At 36.3% G+C, this 13328-nt stretch overlaps 1 protein-coding gene across 3 annotated transcripts in view; it reads left to right on the forward strand.

Moving 5' to 3' along the window:
- TNIP3 (TNFAIP3 interacting protein 3) overlaps positions 1–13328 on the forward strand; it is a 98716-nt gene that overhangs the window by 10739 nt on the left and 74649 nt on the right. For all 3 annotated transcript variants that reach the window (XM_082728455.1, XM_082728456.1, XM_082728457.1), the window contains exon 2: positions 1874–1959. In XM_082728455.1, coding sequence (XP_082584581.1) covers positions 1874–1959 — 86 coding nt within the window. The remainder of the gene's footprint in view (positions 1–1873; positions 1960–13328) is intronic.

Below are 13328 nucleotides of genomic sequence, written 5' to 3' on the forward strand. Positions count from 1 at the left end.
CCTGGGATCAAGCCCTGACTCAGGCTCTGTGATGAGCGTGGAGCCTGCTTAAGATTCTCTCCTTCCTTCTCTCTCTACCTATCCCCATGCTCAAGCACACGTGCTCTGTCTCTCTGAAAAAAAAAAGAAAGAAAAAGAATGATGTATACTTTTATGAGTTTCATTCATAATGTAAAATTTTTGTATGTTACTTTTAAAATATTTTAGTATTAAAATGATATCTTCCCTTATTTCAAACTTGAAATTTTGTCTGTATCATGTTTGAATATTTAAAAAAAAAAAAAAAAAAACAGTAGAAAACCACGGATTACGAGTTCAATTGGCTTGACATCTAATCCTAGATCAGCCATTTTTTAGCCAAATCACTTGTCCTCTTCTAGCTTCTGGTTTTTTCTCTTGTAAGATGATGGTGCCAAAACACTCAGAGTATTCTCCAAGGTCTCAATCCCATGATTCTCTGACATTCCAGGACTCCATGTGTCATTTCAGATCTTTTGTGATATTATCACTCTTTTAAAAGTAGCTTTAAGGATAATGAAGGCATTGAAGACATTTTTAAAAACTTTTCTACAAATTTATGTGAAGGAATTAAATACATTTTTAAAAAGTCTTTCAGAAATTACAGCATAAGCACTTACTGCAAGTTAGTTTGTCAGGTAGCACCTCATTTGCCTGCCTTTTCAATGCATTTGCAGAACTGTGTAATAATTCCAGAGTGCCATATAAAGAAACTGGGCACTTTTGCAATACTCCATAATTAAAAGATAGCTGTACTAGTTGGTGGTCCAATTCCTACAACAGTCCTGAAAGGCATTTGCTTTCATCTACTAACTGGCTACCATGGTGGTAACAGATGACTTTTAAACAGCTGTCACAAGCTGAAAACAAAACAAAATAAAAAAGCCACCCTCCCACACTATGTACAGACAGCTTGCCAATAGCTGAAACAAATCTTAAGATCATTTTAACAAACAACCTCTCCTCCCTTTTTTTTTTTTCTTTTGGTTATTGTTACAATTAAATAGAAACTCATAAAACTCAGACAAGCTGGTTTCATGTTTCTTGCAGACCTGAACTGCCTACATTTTCTAATGGGATCACAGCAATTAGTGGTTTCCAGATGCATTTAAAATGTGTTAAGTGCCTGCAGGAATTGGCTTTTAACACACACACGTCTTCAAATGCTTCAATCTCAAGAATCTACTATAAGCCCCACGAGGTACTATGAAGTCTATATAATGTTTGAACAAAGTCGGGTGCTTACACTGCAATTAATAGGAAAAAAATGGGAAATTTCAAAAATTCTGTGTCTTACATACAGTTTTCTTTTTATTTCCTTCTTCTCTTTTAATGGTCACATCACCAGTTCCCTTATTATCCAAAAATCATAGAAATAATTATCAACTTTCATTAGAGAAAAATCTAGAGTGAATGGTGTTCTGAGAAGAAAGTTCTTGGTGTACTTGGGTCATTAGGATTTCTGGAAAACTCATTCCTGGACTGTGGCTAATTGAACTACAAACATGTCAGTCTGACAATTTTAACAGTTTATGACTCGTCCGTTTAAATGTCCAGCTTTCTTTTACTTGCTCCTGGACAATTTCTCCCTGTCATGAGACTCTTCTACAACCGAAAGACTGAGTCTTTATGTTTATACCTAGTGTTTTACCTTTGGTTGAAACTAGGCAGAAGACGACTTTGTGGTCTGTTTTCTCATAACTGGCAGTGCTGAAAATAAGACATGAGAATAAAAACATGGCTTTTGATGAAAAATGTATTTAACAGGTGGTTTTCTTCTCTAGTCACTGACATGGTTACCTTCCCTGGAGACCCATCCAAGCCTCACGTCCTTCATATTTTTTTTTTCTTTTAGATTCCATGTGGACGACACATAAACAAAAATGAGAAACACGAAGAGAAACTGGCAATGTTCACCAATCAGCTTGAGGATTCTGAAAGGTAATATGACATTTGATTTAGAGGACATATGCCTATAATAATAATGTTCTAACTGAGCACTTCTGCCATCAGACACAGTTGATGAGTCCACCAAAAGTGGATGAGAACCTAACCGGATCAAACCACATAGGGTAGATAAGAAAAAGAGGGGGGATAACAATGTGGATTACTTGAATATATTTTCTTTCATTGCTCTCTTGGGGGCAAGAATCTATAGTAGGTCATGGAGGTTTTTGTTTATTTTTTTAAGTATTTGGTAAATTTACCTTGGCAAGTTTGGACCTTAAGATAATTTCTCTTGAATAGTAGAAATTAGCTCCTAGAAAACAACTCTAGTTTATTAATAACATGAAGTGATCATGATATCTTCTCTCCTGAGTTATTAAATCCTTAGCTGAGGGATAGGGTGAGAAATTTACTACATCAAAAATTCCCATCCTTGGGCACTTTCCATATTCTCTCAACCCTTTATAGATTTTCTCAAGCTTTCTATTCATTGACCCACATAGATTTTTCTTTGACTTTTTATATGGCACCTTTTAGGTGCAAGATATTTTGCTTGCTACTTGCAGAAGATGAGTCAGATACTGACCCTATCATCTAGCTTACTTGCTGTCCAGAAGTGAAAAACCAGACACATACCTCAGTGTATTATACCTTCAGCATTTGCCTCATAAGTAAGGCCTATATACACTTCTCTGAGAAATCAGAGGAAGGTGAGAATCCTAGTTGTGGCCATAAAAAGATGCCAGAAGAAGGAGTTGTCTGGCCTGACTTCTAGCAAAAGAAGATGGGAAAAAAGATGAAAAAGTGAAGGAAGAAGTGTTTCAGGCTCAAGGCAGAATGTGTACAAAAATGTCCTCACAGGAAAATGAGGACTTGTGTAGGGACCAGTAAGCAGTTCATTCTGGCTTCCACATCTGGCATGTAATACAAAACACATCTTGAGTGAGAGACTAAATAGCCGGCAACTTATTCTGTGGAGCAGTGTTTCTCTGTCTATAAAGACAAAACTTCTTTCAAGTTAAAGTTAAAGAAATAATAAAACTCAGGTTCATAAGCCGGTGTTTCTCAAATTAGTGCTCTCATAACCTGTAGTTCTGGAGACACATGTTCAGGGTTCTTGGTCTGTGAAAAGCTACTCAAGAAGAGAGGTCCATATGTACTTCCAGTATGGGAATCATGACCCCATATGAGGGGAGGGAATTTTGAACAGGGCATTGACAATAGGGTAATCTGGCAACAGTGCTTACAATTGGCATGGAGGATGATTAGAAGCTTGAATAAATATGGAAATGTCAATTCCTCCCATTCCTCTCAACCAGTTTCTATAACAAGCATGTTAGTCTTCAACTGTATAAGTTTAGCATCTTAATTTGTACTACTCTTTGTTATTCTATAACTGTGCTGTGTGTATCAGTCTTCTCTCCCTGATAAGATTTAATCTATCTCAAGAGAAAGAACTCAACATACAGCCCAACAGTATAACCCACCGTAGGTCCACAATAAGCACTGATCTATTTCATATAGAATTTTATCAAACGTAAGTAAAATACAAAATGTACATCACAGAAGTACTCTGGGGATTAACCAATTATACTGACAACTCTAAGATACTATAGATATTACAGAAGCATAGAATACAACCTACAATGTTGATTTCTAGGAAAGCTGATACCTTACTCTCCTTTGATAGAAGAGGTCCACGTTTGCCATATTTTACCAATTTAAAAGAGAAAGAAGAAAAGTAAGGAAAAGAAAGAAAGAAGGAGGGGAAAGAGACGGAAAGAAGACAGTCAAATCCATTGTTCCTGTGTTTTGAAGATATGTATATCCTTAGCATTTTCTGTATATCCACTCTGAAGAGGTAGGGATTAACCTCCTCCCCTCCCCCCACACCATTGTCTTCATGTGGAGAATTATAAGGACTCCATGGGTTCCTGGGTCTTACTCTGTTGCCTCCTCCTGCAATGCACAGGCATGTTGAGATTCTCTCCATTTACTAATGGTGAAAATTACGCAGAATTTAGTAGTAACGTATTTCTTTCTCAGTAGTAAAAAAAAAAAAATGTGTATTTCTGAGAGAAAGGCGGGGTAGGTCTTTAACAGTAATTTGAAATGTTCAAGAGATAGTTTTCAGGTTAACCTTTCAAGGTGTATATGACTCAGGGTCCAGAAGAAGTGTGAATGGATGAGGCAGATACTGCAGGCTGCATCTCTGTCTCAGGGGAGGTGAGAAGGAAAGAAGGATAAAGGGAGATGAGAAGCAACAGGGCAGCAACAGCAGTGCGAATGCTGAGTCATCGTTCCCTTCTGCTTTCCTAACCGGACTCCCTTCTAATTGAACCGTTTTAGGCTCTCCAGGGGTAAAATTTGCCATCTCTTCAAGTAGTACATGGTGATACTATGGATGTCATACCAAACTTCTTTGCAAAGTAGAAGTAAATAGTAGAGGTTTTTATGGATCCCAGGGAAGGATTATCAAAGTAAACACAGTATTTTATAGGTTTTTATCTCCCTTTAATAGGATCTCAAAGCATCTTTGTTTTGGAGTACTCTCATAATGCTAGCTCCTCATCTTAATTTTTCTAAGGTAAATGTTTGTCTGTCTTAAAGTTTATTTTAAGAAATGTGAGTATTTTTAAAATGAATTATGTGTTCAGAAAGTTATAACTTAGCAAGGAAAACTACTATGATTCATTATAGCCTCATGTAGAGGTAATCTCAGAAGGATAAAATGAATGTTAAATTCTCATGAATTGCCTCTTTTACCTGGCATTAAACTTATTCATGATGGCACTCTTTCAGCCTATTATTAAGCATGATTGAATACAATCTCAGTCATTCATTGCCTTCCCAGCACGATGTACAGGTTTTAGATGCACTTAAGGAGCTTCTGTGAAGTTCAGAGAACTCAAATGCCATTATGCAAAACATTGGTGTACTTTAAGAAAATAAAGCAAAGAGACTCAATTATTACTAAATTTGTGGTTTTGGGGGAAATGTAACTAGCCAGTCTGTTAGCTTTTCGATTAAAAAAAAACAAATAACCCAGGGCACCTGGGTGGCTCAGTTGGTTAAGTGACTGCCTTCGGTTCAGGTCATGATCCTGGAGTCCCAGGATCGAGTCCTGCATCGGGCTTGCTGCTCAGCAGAAGTCTGCTTCTCCCACTGACTTCCTCTTCTCTCATGCTCTCTCTCTTTCATTGTCTCTCTCTGCCTCTCAAATAAATAAATATTAAAAAAAAAAAAACAAATAACCCAAAAAAATAATAAAAATAAAAATAAAGCAATAGTTGCTAGGGTTTTGGGTTTTTTTTTGTTTTGTTCTGTTTTGTTTTTTAACCATACGAATAGTATACTCCCCTCCAGATGCAGTATTTGGCAGCCAAACAGCTGCTGGCTATTAAATGTCCCTTAAAACTCCATTTTTTGCTCATAAAGGGAAGAGAAGTACAGGGACATTTATGGGCTGACAGGCAGATGTTTTTGTTAGAGCAAGACTGTGTATTTGGTAAGAGAAAGCTAAAGTGATCTCTTTCATGATATCATCAGCATTTTTACAATTCTTTTGGCTTCTTTGTTTTTAACTTCCTTCTTACCTGACCCTGAATTAAACTATTTTGGAAAGGCAGAACAAAAGACCGCTTGTACAGTTGCTGTCCACATTGAAGAGAGGTTAGTGGTACCATCTACTTTCTCAGAGAGACATAAACTATTTTCTGTCCCCTCAGATTGTTTCATCAGGTAGAAGAGAAATGATTTTGAAGTGTTGAGTATTTTTAATGACTCACAGAACATCACAGGTCATCATGATTTTTTTTCTCATAAATTTTGCTAATTCTTAGTCATGCTTTAAGTAGTTTCAATATTAAAGTTCATGAAACAAATTTGTCAGTTTTTCATAAATTATAGATATTCAAACTAGTAAACATCAAAGTCATATTGGATTTCTGGACAGTATCTCAATTATGTGTTTATGTGTAACATTAAATAAAACTAATTTTTTATTAGATGTATAAATTCACAGAGATTTAAGACAAGAGACGAGAGACTGTGGACTCTGAGAAACAAATTGAGGGTTTTGGAGTGGAGGGGTGGGGGGTTGGGTGAGCCTGGTGGTGGGTATTAAGGAGGGCACAATTGCATGGAGCACTGGGTGTGGTACATAAACAATGAATTTTGGAACACTGTGAAAAAAGTTAAATTAGATTTAAAAAAAAAAAGAATCTACTTATCAGTTATCTGAGAAGGACGGCTTCTGCCTCTCAGCATGAAATTTGTGTATTCAGAGGCTGTCTCTGCCAGCTTTTACCTCAACAGAAATGTCTCTGATATTAACTGTGGAGGGACAGAGCTTGCTGAGCAGGTCACAAATAACATGCAGTTAGCTGAATGAGCTGTATATTAGTCTTCTTTTTCTGTATGTGCCAACTCTTCGAGTTGCCTTTTTTGCTAAAGGCTTCAGAATTTAAGCTCAAGGCATCTCCTCCAATGTGCTAATTAAATCCACAGATCCTTCTAAGGTGGTACAGTCAGTTTCCATGGATCAAACTTGACACAGTTTGAGCTGAATAACATGATGGAAGATACTGCATTAGCAAAACTCTGGTTTTCAGGGCAATTTGGAAATAACAAATTCACGACTCTCTTTGTGCTGTTTGGACAGGAAGTCACGTAAATATACTATGTGATGAAATAATGAAAAAATAAAGGAACTCAAATTTGGAAAATTTACTTTATGTTGGTTCTCTCTTATTCTTTAATATAAATTGCAAACTTAAATGCCCTCAGCAAATCAGGTTTTTTCAACCTCTGGTAGGTTTCTACTTCGAAAACTCTCTATGTCTGTTCAAACATAGGTTTACTTTAGAGAGTAGACAAGTTATGAGCAGAATTTGATATAAATTTTTATTCCCCACTTTTAGTCATTTATATCATTTACTAATTTTTATTTTGATACAGTACTCTGGCTGTCGCTTTATATTCGGAATATACTGCTCTGTTAGGATTGCAATTACTTACTTCACACATCACCTCATTTTCCAAGGCAACTAGACTAGAGATTTCACATCCAGAAAATATTTCTAAGATAGGGACATCTGCTTTCCAAAACAATTACTTCCATTGCTTTAACCATGTAAGTTCCATTATTCTCTTTATATTACCAGATCAGTGTTTTCCGTTGTTGTAGAAAATACCAGCACATTAAAAAACAAAATAAAACATATTTTTAAAGGTTTATTTATTTATTTGAGTTGGGGAGGGGCAGAGGGAGAGAGCGAGAGAAAGAATCCTCAAACAGACCCCCTACTGAGTGTGGAGCCCTACTCAGGGCTGGATCCCAGGTCCCTGAGATCTGAGCCAAAAAATCAAGAGCCGGCTGCTTAACCCCCTGAGCAACTCAGGTGCCCCCAAATAAAACTTATTTTAAGACTGAAACCATTTGGCTTGCTTTGCCTTTAAAAAAAATGTTTCATTTTACTTTTTACCATATCACCCTTTATATTAGAACACAAGCAAGAAAGGAAACATAAATATTAGCAGCAAAACTTAAGTTTCACAGCCTATCCTGTCATTATTAATACTTGAAATACTGGAATACGACACTGTTGGGGTGCTATTATTCATAATCAGACTTAAATCTGTTTACTATTTTACACAGCTTGGAAAGTCTTTTCACATCTATATCTAAATTTGGAGTAGGTTAAAAGGGTACATGGAAAAGTAAGCTTTGGTGTGTGATTCTTGGTTTCTTCCAGTGGTTTCCATATCTTATCTGCTGAATGGTTAGTTTTGCTTTGTATAAGAAAAGAGCTGATGACAATGTATAGCACATGGTATGTGCCCTGAAAACATTTGCAAAATGAGGGGATACAGTGGAGATTAATTTAGCCTGCAAGGTTGCTCTACTCTTATGCTAAGAAGAACCATTTTCTGGTCATTACAAATTAACCTGCCACCATGCCATCTTCTTATCCTCCTTGTCTTTCTCTTCCTTTTTGAAGTTAGTTTTTGTTTTCTAATTACAACATTAAAACATTAGCTCTAAGTCAGTTCTTTCTGTGTATGGCAACTTTCAGAGTTCCTGTATTTATGCAAAACGTCTTCATGTTTAAAATACAGATGGAAAAAGAAAAAAAGAAAAGAAAAATTAGGTTTAAACCCACTATCCCAAATAGCTACTGATAGAATTTTACAGATGTCTCTCTGTCTCTCCATTTTTTTCTTTAAAAATAGGACCAAAGGGGTGCCTAAACTCAGTGGGTTAAGCCTCTGCCTTCGGCTCAGGTCATGATCTTAGGATCCTGGGATTGAGCCCCAGATTGGGCTCTCTGCTCAGCAGGGAGCCTGTTTCTCCCTCTCTCTTTCCCTGCTGCTCTGCCTACTTGTGGTCTCTCTCTCTGTCAAACAAATAAATAAAATTAAAAAAAAAAAAAAAAAAAGGACTATAGCCAAAGGTTGTTTTGAAACTCTTTTTAGTAGGTGTATTATAAATATTTTCCCAAGTAAATATTTATCTCAATATATCTAGTTATATAATGTTTCAATATTTATTTATTTATTTATTCTCTATTTGAGACATTAGATTGAACTCAATCTTTTACTATCAGGAAAAAAAATGCTACAAGTACACTTGTATTTGAAATTTTTGTGTACATTCACTTTTGTTTTTTTGAGTAAATTCCTTTTTTTTTTCCTTTTTTTTTTTTGGAGAGAAAGAGCAGAGGGAGGGACAGAGGGAGAGAGAATCTCAAGCAGATCTCCTGCTGAGCCCCAACCTGGGGCTTGATCTCAAGGTCCTTGGGATCATAATCTGAGCCAAATAATTCGAGAGTCTGAGGCTTAATTGACTGAGCCACCCAGGCACTCCTTTGGATAATTAACCTAAAAATCCTAAAAGTGGATTATTGACTGAAAATTTAGAAAAACTTATGGCTTTTGATATGTATTGCACAATTCTCTCAAGAAAAATAACACACACCAGTTTACCTTCTCTGCAGGAACAAAGAGAGTGATTTCTTCTACAGTATTGTTATTGCTCCAAATATTATTCACTGTTGAACCAAATACCTTACTCTGGTCAAAATTTCTTCCCTAAGAATATTATCCTTTTCTTCAGTTAGAAGTTTCTCTCCTACTTGACTTGGTTGGCTTTCTAGATGTCCTCACTAAATCAAATAACCTACCTATGATATTTTCTCTACAGTAAATCCCAGCAGACCCTGTTTTTTCTAACACCCTCACTTCTTGAATGCCATTCAGCTCTCCAACCTGGAATTTTCCTTACCACCTCAGAATTTCCAATCTTTGCTTCTTTTTTGGCCATTCCGTTTTTCTAGTGAGGATTTTCCCAAATGTGTAGTCTTGGGACACATGACTGGTTAATAGGTATTTAGAGCAAAAGTGAGGGAAACGATCTCAGGCTACTACAGTTGACCTGGTAGATTTTGGTGCAGCCTCTCACCTCCACCCCTCCGTGTTCTCCTCTGTGCCTTCTGTCCCTGAATCCAGAGGCTTTGGTTTTATCTTCCCAAAAGAATCAGCCTCTGGCCACACAAGGGATGTTAAAGACAGTTGCCAGGCTGCAAACGTCCATGTGGGAAGAGACCTCAGGGATTCAAATGTTCCAAAATCAGACACCAAATCAACCCCCTTGTTTTCAACTTTTTCCTCACTCCTTTCAAAAGCTTAGCCTCTCAAGGACTCTTTGTTGCAAATTGTCCTTACTTCCTGGTGGCTTTCTCTCTTTAAAGAGATGGATTTTAACTTCCTGTGTCCCAGTAATGCAATTTCAACTTCTGCTTTTCTTCTTCGAGAAACTGATTGAGAAAAATCTCATCTACTGGTGTCTCCTCTCCCAATTCTCCTTGTCATTGTGGGTTAATATAGTTTAAAGAATTCATTTGTTGGGATATTAACAGAGCTCCAAGAAAAGAGTTTAATTGTTATGTATAATCTACCTTTTTTTTTTTTAAGATTTTATTTATTTGAGAGAAAGAGAGAGAGCATGAGCAGGGGGAGGGGCAGAGAGAGAAACAGACGTCCACTGACCATGGAGTCCGACGCAGGGCAACATCCCAGGACCCTGAGATCATGATCTGAGCTGAAATCAAGAATCTGCTGCTTAACCAACTGAGCCACCTAGGCACCTCTGTACTATCTACCTTATTGATATAATGCTTATCTGATTGTTAGGGAAATAGAGTATGTTCAAGATCAATTTTAAGAATTAGTTTATAGGGGAACCTGGATGGCTGAGTCAGTTAAGTATTGTTTCAGCTCAAGTCATGACCTCAAGGTTATTATGTCAGGGTCTGGAGTTCGAGCCCTGCACTGGGCTCTGGGCTCAGTGTGGAGTGGACTTCAGAGTCCTTCCTCCTCCCTTCTGTTCCACATCTGCATTTCCCCCTGCTCATGCTCTCTCTATAAATATATGCATATATATATATATATGCATATATTTATATATTTATAAGTGAGCCCAGTGTTTAGGTACCATCTGAGGTTTAATGTTTTCTGACATTTTCAAATTAATGGCCAGAGATAGGTGAACTATCAAGTGTACTCACTTCCAACTAATTTCATAGAGTGTTAACTTGTCTCATTTAATGCTTCGAGTCTGAATTTTGCCTCACTGATCTCAAACCCAGCATTCTCCTTGCCTTCATTCGTCTGCTATGTCTTAGCCCAGTCCTTTCCTTCTGGCCTCTCAGAATCACTTGTTTTTGGAGTGTGTGTTCTTCAGCAAAGATTTGTTTTGCTTTGTAAGCCACATTGAAAATCCCGTTTATTAAATAGCCAAGTTAATCCCATTTACATTTGTTGATATTACCAGTATGTTTGCTCTCAATTCCGTCTTATTACTTGATGTCAGTATTAATATTAGATTTACTTTGTTTCCCCCTCTTCTTAATCTGTCGATTTTGCTAATTTTTATTACTTACTTTTGCATTTAGGAAAGCTTGTATTTCGATTTTAGTAGTTGATTAACTAGCTAATAACTCTTTAAATTCCCTTTATCTTTTTTTTCCCCTTAATTAGGCTTCTATGATTTGTTAGACTTAAATGATATTATTTGACTTCTATCTATAATCTATGCAGCAATCAATGAACTTATTGTAATTTCTACTTTTTCTCTTCTCCAGTTTTTTTCAGCTACTTTTACTTTGTCAGAACACACACAATTTACATAAGACCTTTTCATACTTGTTCTTACCTTTGTTTGAATCCTGGATGCATTCTTAGATCTATAATTTTAATACTCATCAACAGTCCATTTGCAAAGATTTCCTTTAGTTTTGATACATATAAAACAGTTTCGCGGGATACAAAATTCTTTATTCATACTTCCCTAAATTAAAAAAGTCATTTTTTGTCATGTTTTTGTTATGTTTCAGTCAAGAAACTTTCATAAGTTTCTTGGTTTTTTGTTCCCCTAATCATATTTTTTCCAATTCTTTAAAAGTAAACAGTTTTGCTCGACTCTGTCTTATAATTTCCAAGGTATAAATTATAACAATAATATTAAGATTTTATTTTTTTCTTTGGCTATAGTTTTAATAGTAGTTCTACTCCATTGTATTTTTCTTACTAAAAAGAAAGATTTTTTCTTATTGAGGAAAATCCAATGTATATATGATCTGTTTTGTTGTTCTATACCTAGTACTTCTTTCTGATCCTTTCATTTTAGTTGTGTTCCCTTACTCTAAATCTCTTATTAGACTTGCACATATCTATTCTCCCTAGGATACTTTGTAATTTGGGCTTAATGGGTGAAATTATTTTTCTTTTTCTTCAATTTATTTCTTGAATTTGATCATCTCTCATTTTTTTTAAAAGATTTTTTATTTATTTGACAGACAGAGATCACACGTAAGCAGAGAGGCAGGCAGAGAGAGAGATAGAGAGAGAGAGAGGGGAGGAAGCAGGCTCCCTGCCGAGCAGAGATCCCGATGTGGGGCTCGATCCCAGGACCCTGAGATCATGACCCGAGCCGAAGGCAGAGGCTTTAACCCACTGAGCCACCTAAGAGCCCCAATCATATCTCATTTTAAATTGTGCTTTTTGTTCACTTCTGTCCTGAGTTTTCTGAATTTATGATTTAAGGTTGTCTTTTACATCTATGAGTACTCATTTAGAGATGTTTACATTGTTGAGGCATGTGTTTTATTGCAGTTTTCCTCTGTTTCCTGTTTGTTTTTTATTAAAGAATATTTCCATCAGCTAAACTCCTTTAATTCTCATTTTCTATTTTTTTCTTTCAGTTTTTAATGGGCACTGCCCATCATCCTATAATCATTTTCCTGAACTGAGGATAGGAGTTGTTTCTTTGTAGATATGATGAGTGTGTATTACTAGGTTCTTTAGTTCAAGAGAACCCTCTTCTGCTGATGAAGATAAATGATTTTCCTTTGGTAGTTGGTGTATTCCTGGTTGATGTATATTCTGATTTTATTTCCATGGGGTTCAATTCCACAGCTTGTTTACTTATATCCTTTCACCACCAAATTCCACAGGGCTTTTCTCATCCTCCCCTCCTCAGTCATGCCTTCCCAAGGTTGCCACTGTTAAAGAGACCTTGGCTTTCCAGACTCCAGAATGGTGAGAAATACGTTTCTCCTGTTTAAGTAACCCAATCTGCAGTATTTTGTTATGGAAGCCCGAGCAACCTGATACTTATTTATGCTGCAGGTGCTTGTTATGGATTTTATTTCCCATTTTGCTGATCTGTAAGGATTTGGGAGTATGTGTGGAGCAATTTGGATTAGCAGCTGCTAATATATAATAGGTATTTAGAAGTACAGGTAATTTGCATTCCTTAGAGAACCATAATAACTTTTAGTAGCAATCCTATGATTACCAAACCTAGCTCAATTCAAGACTATTAGAAATTAGAACATTTCTAAGAATTATTTCATCTCTATATAGTGGTAATCTTTGTTTAATTATTATATGGTGTAATTTATTAGGAGATGGTGAAACCCCTTATCATCAATGGCCCAGGGTCACTCACACCTATCTCTTTGTGCAAACTTGAGAGAAGTTCTTATATACTGACAAGTAAAGGGCATCCACTATTTCAATCTCACCATTTAAAAACTGTATTGTGGTTAAGAATGTGGTTTCTTGAGTCAGACTGCCTGAGTTCGAATCTCACATTTTAAGTAAATTACTTAATCTCTCTAAAATTTTCATTTTCTCATCTTCCCAATGGGGATAATCATAGTTCTGAAGATTAAATAAGATAATACATATAGAGCCTCTGACACATAGTAAGCATTCAATTGCCATGCAGATCTATTTAAAACAACCAATTGGCAACCAAATTAGGCTATGGTATATTTCTAACTTTGCTTAGAAATATT

The sequence above is a fragment of the Mustela nivalis genome (assembly GCF_964662115.1).
Source record: "Mustela nivalis genome assembly, chromosome: 4".
In the NCBI taxonomy this organism is placed as follows: domain Eukaryota; kingdom Metazoa; phylum Chordata; class Mammalia; order Carnivora; family Mustelidae; genus Mustela; species Mustela nivalis.